The 19,444-nt window shown below is 63.5% G+C and overlaps 1 protein-coding gene across 1 annotated transcript; it reads left to right on the top strand.

Annotated features, from left to right (window-relative positions):
* Positions 1-4,023: 4,023 nt before the first annotated feature.
* Positions 4,024-15,334, top strand: ABCB8 (ATP binding cassette subfamily B member 8). The gene is made up of 13 exons (XM_065399280.1): positions 4,024-4,089; positions 4,349-4,454; positions 4,640-4,801; positions 6,297-6,382; positions 6,981-7,078; positions 8,200-8,305; positions 9,437-9,470; positions 9,980-10,116; positions 11,813-11,907; positions 12,323-12,456; positions 14,123-14,270; positions 14,643-14,893; positions 15,254-15,334. The coding sequence occupies exons 1-13, from the start codon at positions 4,058-4,060 to the stop codon at positions 15,332-15,334; spliced, it is 1,470 nt and encodes a 489-aa protein (XP_065255352.1). The 5' UTR covers positions 4,024-4,057.
* The last annotated feature ends 4,110 nt before the right edge of the window (positions 15,335-19,444 follow it).

Genomic DNA, 19,444 nt, shown 5'->3' on the forward strand with positions numbered 1-19,444 from the left:
GTGGCCCCTGGCTCCTCCTCGGCCCATGGGGTGGGGGCAGGGCCCTTTGCCCCATTGCTGCTCTCCCCCCCCCCCAATAAAGCATTTAGTTTTGATAATTGTAGTTTGTCATTTCCCACGATGCGCCAGCGCCTGGGGGTGGCCCCGGGTCAGGGGTGGCCTCCCGCGCCCAGGGCCGGCTTTAGGCCAATTCCACCAATTCCCCCGAATCGGGCCCCGCGCCTAAGAGGGCCCAGTGGCAGGGCCGCCCAGAGTGGGGGGGCAAGTGGCCGAGAATCCCTTCCCTGGCTAGTGGCGCCTTTTTAATTTTTACTCACCTGGCGGCGCTCCGGGTCTTTGGCGGCACTTTGGCGGCGGGTCCTTCAGTGCCGCCGAAGACCCGGAGCGAGTGAAGGACCCGCCACCAAAGACTAGGAGCGTGGCCCGGTGAGTACAAGCCCCACGGGTTTTTTTTTTTACGTTTTTTTTTTTTTTTTTTTAGTCATCCCTCTCAGGGCCCCGTCGTAACTGTTCGAATCGGGCCCCACACTTCCTAAAGCCGGCCCTGCCCGCACCCCCCTGGTGTGGGGCCCAGCCCAGCTGTGGGGGCAGGGCCCCACACTCAGACTCTGCAACCCAGCCCACGGGCCGGCGCCGGCCAGCGCCACCGGCTGCACCACGGCCCAGGAGAAGGCAGCCGGGCCCAGGGGGCCCAGGCTGCCGATGCTCCGGGGGGAGAAGCAGCTGCTTCCCCAGGGCCCTGGCCGGGGGCACCGGGCAGGGTGCAGAGCTGGGGGCCACGGAGCCTCGGCCGCAGGCAGCAGCGCCCGGCCTGACTCCAGTCCGGGAGCGGGGCCATTGCTTGGATGGGCGGGGCTCTGGTTGGGGCGGGGTCAGTCCGGGAGGGGCGGGGCTCGGGCACAGGGGGCGGGGTCAGTCAGGGGAGGGGCGGGGCTCTGGCCCGGAAGCTCGCGCTCTCTCGCTGTCGCCGTGGTGACGACCCGGCCGCCCCGCTAGTGGCGCGGTGCATTGTGGGCCGCCGGCCGGTGCCGTCATGCTGCTGCTCTGGGCTCGCTCCGCGCTGCGCCCCGCGGCCAGGTACCGCGTCAGCCGGACGCCTGGGTTCCCTCCCGGGGCGGGGGGCACCAGCCTCAGGGAGCTGCCCCCCCCCCGCTTTGCCCGGCGCTGGGGCGGAGTGAGCCCGGGGCTTGGGGGGTTCCCGCTCCCTCCCTCCCTCCCCCGCGGGCCCCGCCCCCCCCGAGCGGTCGGTGTGGGGGTCCCCGGGGCACGCGCGCGTGTGACACACTCGGTCGGGCCCGGCCCCGCCCGGCCCCTCACCCCGAGTCTCCTTCCAGGTACCGCGTCAGCCGGACGCCTGGGTTCCCTCCCGGGGCGGGGCCGGGGGGCACCAGCCTCAGGGAGCTGCCCCCCCCCCCGCTTTGCCCGGCGCTGGGGCGGAGTGAGACCGGAGTGAGCCCGGGGCTTGGGGGGTTCCCGCTCCCTCCCTCCCCTGCGGGCCCCGCCCCCCCCCCGAGCGGTCGGTGTGGGGGTCCCCGGGGCACGCGCGCGTGTGACACACTCGGTCGGGCCCGGCCCCGCCCGGCCCCTCACCCCGAGTCTCCTTCCAGGTCCGCGGCCAGCGGCGCCCGAGTCTCCTGCCTGCTCCGAGCGCCCGGCCGCCTCGCCCGGCCCCGGCTCCGGCCCCGGCCGCCCCCGGCGCTGCCCCGGGGCCCCTGCGCGCTCCTGCTGGGCGTCGGGGCCGGGCTCTCCGGCGGAGCCGCGCGATGCCAGGAGGCTGCGAGCCCCGTCCTGGCCCCCGCCGCCCCCGGGCCGGAGCCCGACTTCCACTGGGCGGAGCTCTGGAAGTTCCTGCGCCCGCAGCTGCTGGCCCTGTCGGCAGCCGTCGTGGTAAGAGCCTCCCGGGGGAGCTGGGGGGAGCCGCACCTCCCAGGGACCCGTCTGAGCCGTGGCCCGGGGGTGAGGCCCCCACTGGCCAGGCCCAGCCCATGGCCCCGGGCTCAACGCTGGGCTCTGGTCTCTCTCTGCAGTTTGCCTTGGGCGTGGCCCTGCTCAACATCCGCATCCCCCTGCTCCTGGGGGAGCTGGTGAACGTGGTGGCGCGCTGCACCCAGCAGCATGTTGGGAACTACCTGCGGGAGGTGCGCCGGCCTGCCCTCCGCCTGCTCCTGCTCTACAGCCTGCAGGTGAGCTGGGGGGGCTGTGAGCCGTTGGGCTTTCTGAACACCCCCCGGTCGTCTCTAACAGAAACATGCAGCCACTGTCCCAGACCACCAGAGGGGCCAATGCTGTACCCAGAGCTAAAAAAGGCCCTGGGGTGATCCGGGGAATTAGAGCAGTCAGCCTTACATCTGTACCTGGCAAACTGGTTGAAATGATCATTAACAACAGTCTATTGAAAGACCAGGAAGAACTGGGTTTCACAGGGTCTAACCAGCGTGATTTTTGCCAAGGAAAATCACGCCTCACTCATCTATTGAACCAACTGACATAATTTAGACTTTCAAAAGGCCTTTTCCAAGGTCCCCCACAAGAGGTGGCTAAAGAAGCAAAGTCATCCTGGGGTGAGAGAGACAGTGCTGTCGTGGATCGAAGGCTGGTTGGGCACAGAAAGCGAGAGCAGGACTGAAGGACAAGAGGTTAACAGCGGGGCCTGAAGGCTCCAGGCTAGGTCCCGTGTTTAATGAATTTATCAGTGGTCTGGAAAGGAGGGTAAGCAGGGAAGTAACAGCATTGGCAGCTGCTAAGTTATTTAGGTGAGTCAGGCCTAGAGAGGGTGGTGAGGAACTCAGAGATCCCAAGCCCAGCTGGGTGAAAGGGCTGCAGGACAGCCAGTGAAGTTCACTGTTGATAAATACTAAGTAATGAGCATTGGAGGAGAAAACACACCTCTACCCCGATACAACGCGACCCGATAGAACACGAATTCGGATATAACGCGGTAAAGCAGTGGGGCGGGCGGGCGGGGGGCTGCGCACTCCGGCGGATCAAAGCAAGTTCGATATAACGCGGTTTCACCTATAACACGGTAAGATTTTTTGGCTCCCGAGGACAGCGTTATGTTGAGGTAGAGGTGTACCAAGGACTTGTCCACCTGACAGGGCTCGACATTAACTGTGTCAGCCCGGGAAAGGGATCTGGGCGTCCCTGCCGACAGCTCAGTGGAGATCTCTGCTCCGTGCACAGCTGAGGTGATGCTGGGATGCTTAAGGACTAGGGTGGTGAATAACAGAGACTATTCGAATGCCTTTTTATAAGCCAATGGCGCAGCCTCCTCCGGATCCTGTGTGCAGCACGGACGCTCTGTCCCAGACGGGATATTGCAGAGCTAGAGGGGGTTCAGACAAGGGCCACAGAGATGACCCCGGACCTGGAAACGCTCTGTTACAAAGAGAGATTGGAATGACTGGGATTGTTACCGTAGAGAGGCGGCGTGAGAAGTCTATAAAATAACGACTGGCCTAGATCAGTGGGATCGTGCCTGGCGGTGCTCCCTGACTCATAACACAAGGGGCTAGTCCATGAAATTAAATGGTGGGACGTTCCAAACTGATCCGAGGAAATACAGTCCCACAATGTGTGATTGGACTGTGGAACTCTCTGCCACAGGAGGTTGTTGAGGCCAGGGCCTGAGGAAGATTCAGAGAGGAGGTTTATGTAGGTACCAAGAATACCCAGGTAGAGCCCTGGGCAGGACTGTTGTTTAATCCCTCTCCGCTAGTATGGCAGCGGGGCCCGCGGGATCCCAGCCCCGCAGCAGGGCTCTGCACTAGTCCCGCGCAGGGTGCTACACCCAGGAATGGTTCAAGTCCTGGCACCTCCTGTGTGGCAGGGATGTGAAAGCCGCTGCTGGTCCCTGCCTGCTGGGGTTGGGATGAGACTCCAGGAGGGGCCGGTCACTCCAGATCTACGGCGGTGGGGCTCCCGCAGGCGCTGTTGGGCAGGGCGCTGGGCTGGCCTCGGGGCTGACCCGCTGTGGCCATTCCTCCATCCCCAGGGGCTGCTGACCTTCAGCTACATCGTGCTGCTGGCGCGGGTCGGGGAGCGAGTGGCCGGCAGCATGCGCAAGACCCTCTTCGCATCCCTGCTGCGGTAAATCCTCCCGCTTGGGGGTTGGGGGGGGGGGGGTGATGCCTACAGGGGAAAGGGGGAAAGGGCAGGAGTGGGCGGGGGGGGGGGCTGGGGGCAATGGCTGCAGTGGGGGGGTATGTTTGGGGAGCAAGGGGTTGGGGGAATGACGGGTTGCTTGGGAGGAAGGGGGTGTGGGGTGGTTGGGGGGCTGGAGGGGTGAGGGGGTTGGAGGCAGCAGCTCCTGCAGGCCCCGCCCCCCAGCCCGTCTCCCCCCCCACAGGCAGGACGTGGCGTTCTTTGATGCCAACCGGACAGGGCAGCTGGTGAATCGGCTCACGACCGACATCCAGGAGTTCAAATCCTCCTTCAAACTCGTCATCTCCCAGGTGAGGCCGATCGGAGCAGCCCTGGGTGTCCCGTCCCGTCCCCCCCCCCCCCCGGGCAGCCCCGTCCTCTCCCAGCCACCCTGGGTGCTGAGTGCCCACGTGAGCCCCACCCTTGGCCTCTCCTGGCACTGCTGGGAGGGCCTGGGGGCCACGCGGGATCCCGCTGACTGAGTCTCTGCCTCCAGGGCCTGCGCAGCGTCACGCAGATTGTGGGCTGCTTCACCTCGCTCTACCTGCTCTCGCCCAAGCTGACTGGGCTCCTGCTGGTGGTGATGCCCAGCCTGGTGGGCGCCGGCGCCCTGATTGGCTCCGTCCTGCGCAGCCTATCCCGCCAGGCCCAGGAACAGGTAACACCCCCTGTGACGTGTGCAGTCACAGAGACCCCCTTGGGACTATCACTTGACGTGCTGAAGTTACCTCTGAGCCCGTTTTCCCTGCCAGCTGGGGACTCCAGAACCCTGCCTTGTGGAGTCAGACACGCTAGCCTGCTACAACCCAGACCCAGGGTCTGGGCCACGCCCCCAAAGCTGCAGGCTTAACTGAAAACAGCTTAGCCTGTCTGTCTCCAGCACCCAGACACCCAGCTCCCAATGGGATCTAAACCCCAAATAAATCCGTTTTACCCTGCATAAAGCTTATCCAGGGTAAGCTCATAAATTGTCTGCCCTCTATAATGCTGATATGCACAGCTGTTTGCTCCCCCAGGTATTAATCACTTACTCTGGGTTTAATATTAAACAAAAGTGATTTTATTAAGTATAAAAACTAGGATTTAAGTGGTCTCAAGTAATAACAGACAGAACAAAGTAAATTACCAAGCAAAATAAACCAAAACATGCAAGTCTAAGCCTAATACGTTAAGAAACTGTTTACAGGTAAATCTCACCCTCAGAGATGTTCCAATAAGCTGCTTTCACAGACTAGACTCCTTCCTAGTCTGGGCCCAATCCTTTCCCCTGGTACAGACCTTGTTAGTTCCAGCAGACATGTTAGGTCGAAACTAGGGGTGTTCTCATGACTGGCAGCCCCCTTTGTTCTGTTCCACCCCCTTTTATAGCTTTGGCCCAAGGTGGGAATCTTTTGTCTCTCTGGGTCCCCACCCCTCCTTCTAAATGGAAAAGTACCAGATTTAAGATGGATTCCAGTATCATGTGACATGGTCACATGTCCTGTGAGACCTTATTTTTCATTACCCACGGGCTGGCCCACGCGTACACAGGAAGGCTTGCAGGTAAATAAACCATCTACAACCAATGGTCCTAGTCAATGGGAGCCATCAAGATTCCAAACCACCATTAATGGCCCACACTTTGCATAATTACAATAGGACCCCAGAGTAATACTACATATTTCTAGCTTCAGATACAAGAATCCTAGAAGATTAGGGTTGGAAGAGACCTCAGGAGGTATCTAGTCCAATCCCCTACATACATACAAATAGGAGGAATGTATTCAGTAGGTAATAACCTTTGTAATGATACCTTACGAGACCTTTTCCATAAAGCATATTCCAGTTACATCGTATTCCCACTCATAAGCATATTTCCATAAAACATTATGGAGTGCAACGTCACACCCCGCCCCCCCCCCCCCCCCGCCACCAGGCCCAGGGGCCGGTAACACCCCCCACCAGGCCCAGGGGCCGGTAACACCCGCCACCAGGCCCAGGAAACATACAGCCCCCAGCCCCGCCAGGCGCACACGGTGGCTGTGCATTTGTGGGTCCCCGGTACGGAGGGAGCATCGAGGTGGCAGGTGCCCCGGCCATGGCGCCTCCTGCCCCATCAGCCAGCCGGGCAGGCGGTGCCCGCAGAGCAAGGTGGCCTGTGACTGTCTCTGCAGGTGGCCAAGGCCACGGGGGTGGCAGACGAGGCGCTGGGAAACGTGCGGACCGTGCGGGCCTTTGCCATGGAGGACAGAGAGGTGGCGTAAGTACCGGGCAGTGGCTTTGTCCCCACCCTGCCCCACTTCCGCCAGCCCCACGCACACATGCTCCCTGCTGCCCAGACCCCAAAGCTGGGACCTTGTACCTTGTTCCTTCCCATCTGGGCCCACTTCCTGCCCCCCAGCCTGGCACCAGGGGGCGTTGTGCAGGGGGTTGCCACCCCCACGCCCTGGCTGGTTCCCGTAGGCACTAGGGGGTGCTGTGCGGGGAGGTGCCACCCCCAGGCTCTGGCTGGTTCCTGTATGCACCAGGGGGCGCTGTGCAGGGAGGTGCCTCCCCCAGGCCCTGGCTGGTTCCCGTAGGCACCAGGGGGTGCTGTGCGGGGAGGTGCCACCCCCACGCCCTGGCTGGTTCCCATAGGCACCAGGGGGCGCTGTGCGGGGAGGTGCCACCCCTAGGCCCTGGCTGGTTCCCGTAGGCACTAGGGGCATTGTGCAGGGAGGTGCCACCCCCAGGCCCTGGCTGGTTCCCGTAGGCACCAGGGGGCGCTGTGCGGGGAGGTGCTGTAAAGAAGGCCTTGCAGCTGCCAGCCCCACAACTGGTGCCCTGGTGTGGGACACCGCCTCTCCCCTGCCTTGCAGCCTGTACTGCCACGAGGTGGATCGGTCGAGCTGGCTGAACGAGAAGCTGGGCATGGGCATCGCTGTCTTCCAGGGGCTGTCCAACGTGGTGTTGAACTGTGAGTGGATGGCGCGTGGCTGGGCCCTGCTGTAACCAGTCCCCGGGAGCGCCCCATGCAGTTCACCAGACCCCCAGGTCCTGGCCGTTCACAAAGGTGGGCCACACAGCCCCTGACAGAGCCGGGGGGCTCCAGCCCTCCCCCTTTCCCCTGCGAGTTCTGCCAGCGAGTCCCTCTGAGCCGGGCTCTGAGGGAGCCTCGTGTGCTCTGCAGGGACCGACTCGCCCAGCCAGGATCGGCCCCGGCACCAGGAGACTTTTCCCCCCAGAGCAGGTTTCTCAGTTGCCTGGAACAAGCCCTCAGTAGCCCAGAGACGCAGTCCGGACTGGCCACCCCAAGGGCTCCCGTCAGCCATGCTACTGTAGGGCCCTGGTGACCCCTCTCCCGTCCCATCCCCCACGAGCCCCATGGCTGTGACACCCCCTCTCCCCCAGCCCTGCTCTGGCTAGGGGCTCGGCTTGGCTCCCTGCAGAGAGCTGGGGGAGCAGTTGGCTCCAGGTTAACCTGCAGTCAATGAGTCTCTGTGGGGGGCCTCCAGCCAGCCTAGGCAGCCCTAGTGGGGGGAGGGATAGCTCAGGGGTTTGAGCATTGGCCTGCTAAACCCAGGGTTGTGAGTTCAATCCTTGAGGGGGCCACTTAGGGATCTGGGGCAAAATCAGTACTTGGTCCTGCTAGTGAAGGCAGGGGGCTGGACTCGATGACCTTTCGGGGTCCCTTCCAGTTCTATGAGATAGGTATATCTCCACCTCGCCCTGACCCCCGTGGCACAGGGACAGAACGACCCCCAGGCCCTAGGGACAGACTCACTGGGATGTGGAGAATTCCCACAGGGTGTGCCTGGACCACGCAGAGCCAGCTGCCCTCCATGAGCCCCCTGGCCTGGCTCAGCCCGCCCCTGTGCACTCAGCCGGGCGTCAGCTGCTGCGCTCCACCCTGGAGGTGGCTGCCTTTCCAGGTTGTTAGGGAAATGCTTCGGCATCCCTTGGCATGAGGGCGCCATGCCAGCCCATGCGTCTGAGGGGGGCTGCAGGCTGCTCCCGTGACACTCCTCTCTCCTGTGTCCCGGTCCCTGTGGGGGGCCAGGAGCCCTCATGTCGCCGTGCCGCTCTCTGCCCCTGCAGGTATCGTGCTGGGCACCATCTTTGTGGGGGGATCCCTCATGGCTGGGGAGGAGCTCTCGCCTGGAGACCTCATGTCCTTCATGGTGGCTTCGCAGACAGTGCAAAGGTCAGAGAGCAAAGGTCGTGTGCATTGCACCCCCCAGTGTGGGGTCTGGGGGGTGGGGCTCACCATGAGAGTAGTTATCAGGGGTTCACAGTCAGGCTGGAAGGGCATAACGAGTGGGGTCCCGCAGGGATCAGTTCTGGGGCCGGTTCTGTTCAATATCTTCACTGATTTAGATAATGGCGCAGAGATGCACTTGTAAAGTTTGCGGACGATACCAAGCTGGGAGGGGTTGCAAGTGCTTTGGAGGATAGGATTAAAATTCAAAATGATCTGGACAAACTGGAGAAATGGTCTGAAGTAAATAGGATGAAATTCAATAAGGACAAATGCAAAGTGCTCCACTTAGGAAGGAACCATCAGTTGCATACGTACAAAATGGGAAATGACGGCCTAGGAAGGAGTCCTGCGGAAAGGGATCTGGGGGTCATAGTGGCTCACAAGCTAAATATGAGTCAACAGTGTAACACTGTTGCAAAAAAAGCAACCATCATTCTGGGATGTATTCGCAGGAGTGTTGTAAGCAAGACACGAGAAGTGATTCTTCCGCTCTGCTCCGCGCTGATTAGGCCTCAACTGGAGTATTGTGTCCAGTTCTGGGCGCCACATTTCAGGAAAGATGTGGAGAAATTGGAGAAAGTCCAGAGAAGAGCAACAAAACTGATGAAAGGTCTAGAAAACATGACCTCTGAGGGAAGATTGAAAAAACTGGGTCTGTTTGGTCTGGAGAAGAGAAGACTGAGAGGGGCCATGAGAACAGTTTTCAAGCACATAAAAGGTTGTTACAAGGAGGAGGGAGAAGAATTGTTCTTCTTAACCTCGGAGGACAGGACAAGAAGCAATGGGCTTAAATTGCAGCAAGGGAGGCTTAGTTTGGACATTAGGAAAAACTTCCTACCTGTCAGGGTGGTTAAGCACTGGAATAAATTGCTGGGGGAGGCTGTGGAATCTCCGTCACGGGGGATGTTTAAGAGCAGGCTGGACAAACCCCTGTCAGGGATGGTCTGGATAATACTTGGCCCTGGCGTGAGTGCAGAGGACGGGAGTAGAGACCTCACAAGGTCCCTGCCAGTCCTACGGTTCTCTGTCCCCATGCCCAGTGCTGAGCAGAGCGCTCTCCCCTTGTCTTGGCAGGTCCATGGCCAACATCTCCGTTCTGTTTGGACAGGTAGGTGGGGCAGGGGCTGGCTCGGGCCTCCCTTGACACCACCCCGCTCTTCTGGGGCTAGCACCATGACACAGCCTGCTAAGGCCGGGGTGACCCGTCCCAGCAGCCGGTTCACAGGGCTTCCCTGCTGCTTCTGGGATCCTGGCCCAGGATGGCTCCTGGGCAGAGGGCGCTGGGACAAGCGCCGGGCTGTCCGGCTGGTTGAAGGTGCAGCTGGTGGTTCTTTATCTGTACGCCCTGCTCTGGCCCGGCTGCTGCACCTTGTAAACTGAGGCAGGGACCCCTGAGGCACAACGGTGGTGACGGGGGTTCCTGCTGCACCCCTGTCCTGGCCCCAGACTGTCAGGTGGGCAAGGGAGACGGGCCGGGCCCCCACTGCCTAGGGCCCTTCCAGCACACGGCGCCATTTGGCCGTGGGGGGGTGACGCAAATGGGGCCGTGTTCGGGGCTGCCCCAATGACATGGTGACCAGGGCATCGGGCAGTCCCACCTCATCGCTGTCCCCGCAGGTCGTGCGAGGCCTCAGCGCTGGAGCCCGTGTCTTTGAGTTCATGACCCTGGAGCCAACCGTGTCCCTGTCTGGGGGGGACCAGATCCCCAGCCACTCCCTGCTCGGCCACATCTGCTTCCGGGACGTCTGCTTCAGGTGAGGGCAGCCTGGGGGGGGGGCATGGTCTGCGCCACTGGGCACTAGGGCATGGGCACCTGTCCTTCTCCTCACCCTCTGTACCGCCCTTTCCCCAGCCCCACCGGTGCCCCCCTGTGACGATGCGGTTCTGGCAGAACCCAACTGAGAGTGCCAACTCAGGACAAATTGCTCAAACAGGGCAGTTACAGCCCAAGGCTGGGGTTTTTCCACCTCTAAGGCAAACCAAACCAGCCAGACTAAGAGGACTTCGGTCTCACCCCACTGGCTAACCGCAAGTCTCTCAAACAATCTCCTTAGGCACTCCAGTTTCCCAGTATTACCACCAGTGCCACTCGTTATGGGGACAAATGGTTATGAAAACCAATACCCCAGTAAAAGAAAAAGGTTCTCCTGATCCCAAAGGACCAAGCCCCAGTCCCAGGTCAATATACAAATCAGATCTTACCCACAAATCACGCTGTTGCCAATCCTTAGAATCTAAAATCTAAAGGTTTATTCATAAAAGGAAAAAGGTAGAGATGAGAGTTAGAATTGGTTAAATGGAATCAATTACATCCAGTAATGGCAAAGTTCTTGGTTCAGGCTTGCAGCAGCGATAGAATAAACTGCAGGTTCAAATCAAGTCTCTGGAATACATCCCCCGCTGGGATGGGTCCTCAGTCCTTTGTTCAAAGCTTCAGCTTGTAGCAAAGTTCCTCCAGAGGTATGAAGCAGGATTGAAGACCCAATGGAGATGAGGCATTAGCCTTATATAGTCTTTTCCAGGTGTAAGAACACCTCTTTGTTCTCACTGTGGAAAATTACAACAAAATGGAGCCTGGAGTCACATGGGCCAGTCCCTGCATACTTTGCTGAGTCTGAAGGCATATTGGACTTCTCTCAATGGGTCCATTGTATAGCTGATGGTCCTTAATGGGCCATCAAGCAGGCTAGGCAGAGCTAATCCCAGCTTGTCTGGGATGTCACCCAGCAGCATAGCATAAGTTTGCCATACAGACAGTATAGAGCCAATATTCATAACTTCAACTACAAAATTGATACACACATATAGACAGCATAATCATAACCAGTAAACCATAACCTTGTCTAAGACACCCCATTTGACCCCCTTTATACAAGATTTGGGTGCCACTACAGGACCTTGGTTGCAACAATGATCTATATGGTCCCAGTTTATGTCAATAACGTCACACCCCCACTCCCGACTCGCAGCCCCTGCTAGCCCAGCCCTGCCGGTGCCCCTCACTCCCGACTCGCAGCCCCTGCTAGCCCAGCCCTGGGTGTCCCCCCCAACTCTGCCGGTGCCCCTCACTCCCGACTCGCAGCCCCTGCTAGCCCAGCCCTGGGTGTCCCCCCCAACTCTGCCGGTGCCCCCCACTCCCGACTCGCAGCCCCTGCTAGCCCAGCCCTGCCGGTGCCCCTCACTCCCGACTCGCAGCCCCTGCTAGCCCAGCCCTGCCGGTGCCCCTCACTCCCGACTCGCAGCCCCTGCTAGCCCAGCCCTGCCGGTGCCCCTCACTCCCGACTCGCAGCCCCTGCTAGCCCAGCCCTGGGTGTCCCCCCCAACTCTGCCGGTGCCCCTCCCTCCCAATTGTACAGCTTCTCCCAGGGCCTGTCCTGCTCTGCTCTTGCCCAGCGCTTGGCGGCCCTGTCTGCCCTGCCCAGCCTGACCCCTGTCTTCTTGCTGTCGCAGTTACCCCACGCGCCCCGGCTGCCCAGTGCTGCGGAACTTCAGCCTCACCCTGCCCCCTCGCAAGACAGTGGCCATCGTGGGCGAGTCGGGAGGAGGTACCACAGGAAGTGCCCAGGTTCCTCCCCCCACCCCCTGACTGCCCCTGGGCCCTGAGCACCCCCCCCACCCGAGTCTGTCACAGGTGGGGTCTTGCAGGGCAGCCAGGCCAGAGAGGGGCGGGGGGAGCCAAGGTCTCACAGGGAACGGGGGAATGGTCCTGGCTCCCAGCCCCGCCGCCCTCCCAGAGCTGGGATAGAACCCAGGCATCCTGGCTCCCAGCCTACTCGGGCCCCCTGCACCCCAGAGTCGGGGCCAGAACCCAGGAGTCCCGAACAGCGACTGTCTCGGCACCACCTCGGGTCAGAGCCCTGTCCCCTGCCCCTCCCTGGCTGTGGGCAGTGCTAGGGGCGCTGTGTGCCCGGGCTGTGTCGTGGCCCATGCTGCTGCCAGCCTCATCCCCTTGCCCTGCAGGGAAGTCGACGGTGGCGGCACTGCTGGAGCGTTTCTATGAGCCCATGCAGGGGGCCATCACACTGGACGGATGTGAGCTCTGCACCCTGGACCCCTCGTGGCTACGGGGACAGGTCATTGGCTTCATCAGCCAGGTGAGGGGGCGGGAGAGCGCAGGGGGGAGCGGGGCATGGGGGGGAGCGGGGCGCAGGGGGAACGGGGCGCGGTGGGGAGTGGGGCATGGGGGGAGCGGAGTGCGGTGGGGAGCAGGGCTTGGCGAGGAATGGGGCACAGTGAGGCGGTGTGGTGGGGGGAGCGGGGCGCAGGGGGAGCAGGGCTTGGCGAGGAATGGGACACAGTGAGGCGGTGTGGTGGGGGGAGCGGGGCGCAGGGGGAGCAGGGCTTGGCGAGGAATGGGGCACAGTGAGGCGGTGTGGTGGGGGGAGCGGGGCGCAGGGGGAGCAGGGCTTGGCGAGGAATGGGGCACAGTGAGGCGGTGTGGTGGGGGGAGCGGGGCGCAGGGGGAGCAGGGCTTGGCGAGGAATGGGGCACAGTGAGGCGGTGTGGTGGGGGGAGCGGGGCGCAGGGGGAGCAGGGCTTGGCGAGGAATGGGGCACAGTGAGGCGGTGTGGTGGGGGAGCGGGGCGCAGGGGGAGCAGGGCTTGGCGAGGAATGGGGCACAGTGAGGCGGTGCGGTGGGGGGAGCGGGGCGCAGGGGGAGCAGGGCTTGGCGAGGAATGGGGCACAGTGAGGCGGTGCGGTGGGGGGAGCGGGGCGCAGGGGGAGCAGGGCTTGGCGAGGAATGGGGCACAGTGAGGCGGTGCGGTGGGGGGAGCGGGGCGCAGGGGGAGCAGGGCTTGGCGAGGAATGGGGCACAGTGAGGCGGTGTGGTGGGGGGAGCGGGGCGCAGGGGGAGCAGGGCTTGGCGAGGAATGGGGCACAGTGAGGCGGTGTGGTGGGGGGAGCGGGGCGCAGGGGGAGCAGGGCTTGGCGAGGAATGGGGCACAGTGAGGCGGTGTGGTGGGGGGAGCGGGGCGCAGGGGGAGCAGGGCTTGGCGAGGAATGGGGCACAGTGAGGCGGTGTGGTGGGGGGAGCGGGGCGCAGGGGGAGCAGGGCTTGGCGAGGAATGGGGCACAGTGAGGCGGTGCGGTGGGGGGAGCGGGGCGCAGGGGGAGCAGGCCTTGGCGAGGAATGGGGCACAGTGAGGCGGTGCGGTGGGGGGAGTGGGGCGCAGGGGGAGCAGGGCTTGGCGAGGAATGGGGCACAGTGAGGCGGTGTGGTGGGGGGAGCGGGGCGCAGGGGGAGCAGGGCTTGGCGAGGAATGGGGCACAGTGAGGCGGTGTGGTGGGGGGAGCGGGGCGCAGGGGGAGCAGGGCTTGGCGAGGAATGGGGCACAGTGAGGCGGTGCGGTGGGGGGAGCGGGGCGCAGGGGGAGCAGGGCTTGGCGAGGAATGGGGCACAGTGAGGCGGTGCGGTGGGGGGAGCGGGGCGCAGGGGGAGCAGGGCTTGGCGAGGAATGGGGCACAGTGAGGCGGTGTGGTGGGGGGAGCGGGGCGCAGGGGGAGCAGGGCTTGGCGAGGAATGGGGCACAGTGAGGCGGTGCGGTGGGGGGAGCGGGGCGCAGGGGGAGCAGGGCTTGGCGAGGAATGGGGCACAGTGAGGCGGTGCGGTGGGGGGAGCGGGGCGCAGGGGGAGCAGGGCTTGGCGAGGAATGGGGCACAGTGAGGCGGTGCGGTGGGGGAGTGGGGCGCAAGGGGGGGGCGTGGCGGAGGTCAGGCTGCTCCCGGTACTGAAGCAGTGTCTCCCCCTCCCCCCCCCAGGAGCCTGCGCTCTTTGGAACGAGCATCCTGGAGAACATCCGCTTTGGAAAGCCCGACGCATCCGACGCCGAGGTCTACGCCGCGGCCCAGCTGGCCAATGCCGACAGCTTCATCCGCAGCTTCCCCCAGGGCTATGGCACCATCGTGGGTGAGCGCAGGGCCCTGGCACCTTCCTCTGCCCCCCGCTCACCCATTGCTGCCCGCGGCTCTGGAGCCAAGTGGGCAGCGTCCGTGGGGGGTGGCTGCCGTGGGCCAGTAGCTCCGGCTCCGACTGGCAGACGTAGAGCCGCTGGCTGCAGCCGCCAGACCCGCTGCAAGTGGGAATACGGCTGGGGGGGGGGAGCGGGTCTCCATCACGCGGGGTCAGTGGAGCCGGGGCAGCCCTGCTCCTGCTCTAGTTCAGCGGGTGCCATGGGCCAGAGCTGGGGTCCTGGGGGGAGGGTCCCTGCCCTGGGATAGGCAGAACGACCCCGTGGCCTGAAATCGATCACCCCCTGGAGCCCTGGCCCTGTCCCCGCAGGCGAGCGCGGCGTGATGCTGTCGGGGGGCCAGAAGCAGCGCGTGGCCATCGCCCGGGCCCTCCTCAAGAACCCGTCGGTGCTGATCCTGGATGAGGCCACGAGCGCGCTGGACACGGAGTCGGAGCAGCTGGTGCAGGAGGCGCTGGAGCGGGCCATGGCTGGCCGCACCGTGCTGGTCATCGCCCACCGCCTCAGCACCATCCAGTGCGCCGACCTCATCGTGGTGCTGGCCCGGGGCTGTGTGGCCGAGGTGAGGGGGGGCAGAGTCCTGCAGGGGAGGTTGGCAGCTCTGTGGGACAGTGTTCTGGAGTGGGGTGGTCCCTGGGTGGGGGGGTTGTGGGGGGGTCCTCGAGGGAGGGGCACAAGGTGTTGTTCTGGGGGGGATATGAGGGCGCGGGGACGAGATGGGTGTTCTGGGGGTATGGGGTGTTCTGGGGTGGGGCGGTCCCCGGGTGGGGGGGTACGAGGGCACGGGGCAGGGTGGTCCCCAGGTGGGAGGGGCACAGAAGTATTCGGGGGGTACAGGGGGCACAGGACCAAGGCTGGGCAGAGCAGCCGTTGGGCGTTGCCGGCTCTGGTGACACCCCCCCTCCCCCCGGTCTCTCCCCAGGCCGGGACCCACGCGGAGCTGCTGCGCCGGGGCGGGCTGTACGCTGAGCTCGTCCGCAGACAGGCCACGGAGCAGCCCTGAGTGGGGACGAGCCCGGCCTGGCCATGGCGGCTGCAGGGACTGAACCCGGCGCCCACGCGGCTCCCGCCTCAGCTGTGCCGAGCCCGGCGCAGACACTGGATCTGTGCACCTACCTCTGGGGCTGGGGCCCTGCCCGGCCACGGGCCCCCCTCCTCTGCCCCCGGGCGGGGCTCCCGGCCCCCCCTTCTGCTCTGCCCCCAGGCTGGGACCGGGACCAGCCCCAGCCCCCTCCTCTGCCCCCGGGCGGGGCTCCCGGCCCCCCCTTCTGCTCTGCCCCCAGGCTGGGCCCTGGCTCCGCCCCCCGACCCCGGGCAGGACCTGGCCCATGGCCGCAGGAAGGTGGTGGGGGCCCAGGTTCATGTTGTGCCCTGTCCGCCAATAAAAGCCAAGTGCAGCTGCAGCTCTCGTCTGGGGCAGGGGGTGGGGCTGAGTCCTGGGGGGAGAGGGTGTCATGGGGAGCCCCACTTCATTACCATGGCGATTGGCCTGTGATCTCATCTCATCTGCCCTCTCCCCCCCATGCCTGGAATGGGCTCTGGCCATGCCCCCCTAACAGGTGAGGGGTCTGGGGGTTGCCATGGGGCTGGGGCTGCGACTCAGAACCCCCCACACCCACTCGGGCTGTACGGGGGCTCAGGCAAACAGAGTAACGGGCAGGGGGATGAGGGGCCAAGCCCCTAGGGGCTGGTTGGGGACCCAGGCCAGGCCCTTGGGTCTCATGTCTCTGAGAAGTCTCCGGGCCCCGTCTGCTCTGGGGTCTCGTCCCACGGGTTACGGAGCTCCCTGGGCCCCCCAGCCCATTGTCCCCCTCCCCCCACGCGTTTGGGACAGGACCCTGCGTGCCCGCTCAGGGTGCCTGGCCTGGGTGGGGTAACTGTGGAGCCACCGAGGCAAATCAGGGCAAAGGGGCCGTTCTAAGTGGTTCCAGCTTCATCCGGGATCCACCAAATAGTCCCAGGCCCGGTAACACGGCCCGTTCCCAGCACGTCCTACCGGTGCTGCTGCTACCCCCTGCCCTGTGTGAGCTCCCACACGCTGCTCATCCTCCCCTGGCAGCGGAGCCCACCGTAGCATCAGCTCTTCCGCCCCGGCTCTACGGCCCGCTCCTGCTGCCCTTCAGCTTGACGTGTTCCAGAGAGAGGATGTTCCCGCCGCTGCACCTCTTCCGCCCAGTGGCCAAAAGCCGGGTGTCTTGTCCCTAAGCCCCCTTCAGCTGGATTCCTTCAACCGCTGGTTAGTCATCAGAACGGCCAGACTGGGGCAGCCCCGTGGCTGCTAGCCCAGGATCCCGCCTGCCACCGGGTCAGTGCCAGGGGCTGGAACAGGGCAATGTGGAGTGATCTGTTCTCTGTCGTCCAGCCCCAGCTTCTGGCAAACAGGCTGGGGACACTCAGAACATGGGGTCGTGTCCCTGCCCAGCCTGGCTAATCGCCATTGAGGGACCTACGCTTCAGGAACTGATCCAGTTCTTTTTTGAACCCTGTTATAGTCTTGGCCTTCAACATCCCCTGGCAGTGAGTTCCACAGGTTGACTGCGTGTTGGGTGACGAATCACTTCCTTTCGGGTGTTTTGAACCAGCTGCCTGTTAATTCTTCGTTACGGTGGGTCCTGTGGGGGAGGGTTTCTCGTTTTCATCTAACCCAGCTTTTCAGTCAATTCCTTTTCCATTAATTATATTTCCGTTCCGTTTTTCCCCTTGACTTGGGCTCCAGTAAGGCTGGAGATTTTATTTCCCTTGAAGAGTCTCTGCTCACGTACCCAGCTCTGGTCTTCTGTGCTTCTCCTGCCCCGAAACCTTTTCTATTTTCCTCCTTTCTGCCTTCTCGCGTCACAGTCCCCTGCTTTTATCCTCCGGTTCCGCCGCTAGTGCAGACCTAGGTTCTTCTCCTTCCCTCCTTCTTCTCTGACAGCTTTTGCCAACTGCCCCCTTTGGGCACATTCCAAGCCCCCTCCCCAACTCGAGCTGCCCCCTCGCTGGCAGGCTCTCCCCTAGGCCAGCATTCGGGGCAGCTGCATCGCAGCTGGGGGGTGCCAGTGTCGGGGTTACTGCACCCAGCTGGGGCTTCACCCACTGCCGCAGCCTCTTCGCGGGGGCGAGCCCAGGGGTCACTTGGCAGCACCCCAGACGTGTGCCCGAGGGGCTGGGCGTGGGGGGGGGGATTTGAGCACTGGTCCTTCTCTGGTGCAGATGCTGGCGGTGTTTCGGGGCATGGGGTCTGGTTCTCCCCACAGGAGCAGGTGGGGTTAGTGGGCTGGCACAGGGGGCCATGCTGCAGAGCTGGGGGCCTCGCTGGGTGAGCCGGGGGAAATATTAGCAAAGACGTTCCCCGCGGGGCTGAGGGCGGGGGTCCCGCTCTGGGGAGCTACCTCCAGCTGGAGAGAAGAGACAGGCCTGGTTTGCGTTGGGCTAATTTCACCGGTTTGCCCCAGCGCGGGAGCTGTGGGCCCCAAAGCGGAATGTGGTGCACGGCTGGGCCGGGGGGGAGGGGACACCCCCAGCCAGGGCCCAGGAGGAAGCACCAGCCTCAAGGAAACCCCGCCTCGGAACCACTGGGGCTGGGGGAGCCTTGGCTTGGCCTGGCCTGGCCCAGCCTGTCCCCCAGTACAGGGTCAGTCCCATACCAGGTCAGGGCAGAGCCTTCTGCCCCCTCCAGCATGGGGGCACCGGCAGGAAAAGCTCCTTGAGAATCCATGGGTGGCCCTGCCCTCCTGCCCCCTCTCCCCAGGGCCCCAGCCTGGAGGCAGGTCGGGGGCCCCTTGGCTGCTCCCCAAGCCCCTGGGCCTCGGTGACAGCCCAGCAGGGTGCACACTGAGCCCGACAGGCCCCACCAGCTTCCCCGAGATGCCCCATGGGCTGGGGGGGGCTCACTCCCGTGAGGGCTCCCAGCTGGGGCCTGCATCAGGGGAGCGGGCGTTGGGGGTCCCGGCAGGTTTATCCCTGAACAGGGAGCACCAGGGGCTCTGACCCCGCAGCGGAGTTTGTCTCTGGGCTGGAGCACCGAAGAGCAGAGCGACGCGCCGGGATCCCAGGGGTGACAGCAGAGAGTGGCTGAGAGGCTGGGGTGTGAGGAGAGCGTCCCCCAGGGAGGGCAGCTCCTGCCCCCAGGCAATGGCCAGCAGGTGCCACCTCACCCTGGTCCCCCTCTAGAGGCCTTGCTGGGTTAGGGGGGCCGGCTGGGCCCTTTGCAGGGCCAGAGCTTCATGCTGAGCCCCCCCCCACACACACACACAATGTGGGAAGGCGGGTCGGGCCAGGATGTGCCCTTCCCCTGTACCCAGTGCGGGCACCACCTCCTGCAGCAGGGAGTCCTGCGCGTACACAGCAGGGAGAGCACCCTGCCACGGAGACAGTGAGCTGGGACTGTCACGGAGTATGGGGGGACTCAGGGCCCTGCACCCCCGGCTCCCTGCGATTCACCATGACTCTCAGCCAGCCAGTAAAGCAGAAGGTTTATTTAGACGACGGGAATACAGTCCGAGACAGGTCGTGCAGGCACAGACAACAGGATACCCCTCAGTTAGGTCCATCTTGGGGTCCTCGGGCACCCCAGCCCCCCTCCAGAGGTCAGAGCCCTCCCTGCCTGCCAGCCACCTCACCAGCCAGCTTCCCAGACTCTGCCTTCAGCGACCCCTCCCACAGCCTTTGTTCAGTTTCCCGGGCAAAGGTGTCACCTCGCCCCAGCCCCCTCCTGGGTTCTCATGTTACAGGCTCAGGTATTTCCCTTCAGTCATTCTCCCATCCCCCAATGCAGACCATCCCAGCCACACTCCCCTGTCAGCACTCACAGACCGCAGTAGGAACAGTCCCAGTTCGTCACATCTCCCCCCTTCGAGACCGAACTGAGCGGGGTCACTTTAGCCAGTGACCCGGGGAAGTTCGAACCTACCCCCGTTCCCATGGATGCCCCAGCATCCCTCCCATTCCTTGGTGAGAATTACACCAGGCCCCTCCAGTTTCACACCCCCACTTAGGTCGGGGTTGCTCGAGGGCATTCGCAGTTCGCATGTGGGAAGGGTTATGCGGCCTGTGCCCTTTTCCCACCCCAATACCCCTGGGGTTCCAACTGGGCTGCGGTCTTCTCCCAGCGCTCCCGTCTGGAGGTCTGTGC

This window comes from Emys orbicularis, chromosome 2 (genome assembly GCF_028017835.1).
Source record: "Emys orbicularis isolate rEmyOrb1 chromosome 2, rEmyOrb1.hap1, whole genome shotgun sequence".
Classification (NCBI taxonomy): domain Eukaryota; kingdom Metazoa; phylum Chordata; order Testudines; family Emydidae; genus Emys; species Emys orbicularis.

Coding starts and splice junctions, on each gene's coding strand:
- ABCB8 (XM_065399280.1), top strand. CDS start 4,058: ATGCGCAAGACCCTCTTCGCATCCCTGCTGCG. Junction 6,383..6,980: donor ATGGAGGACAGAGAGGTGGC/GTAAGTACCGGG, acceptor CCTGCCTTGCAG/CCTGTACTGCCACGAGGTGG. Junction 9,471..9,979: donor TCTCCGTTCTGTTTGGACAG/GTAGGTGGGGCA, acceptor CTGTCCCCGCAG/GTCGTGCGAGGCCTCAGCGC.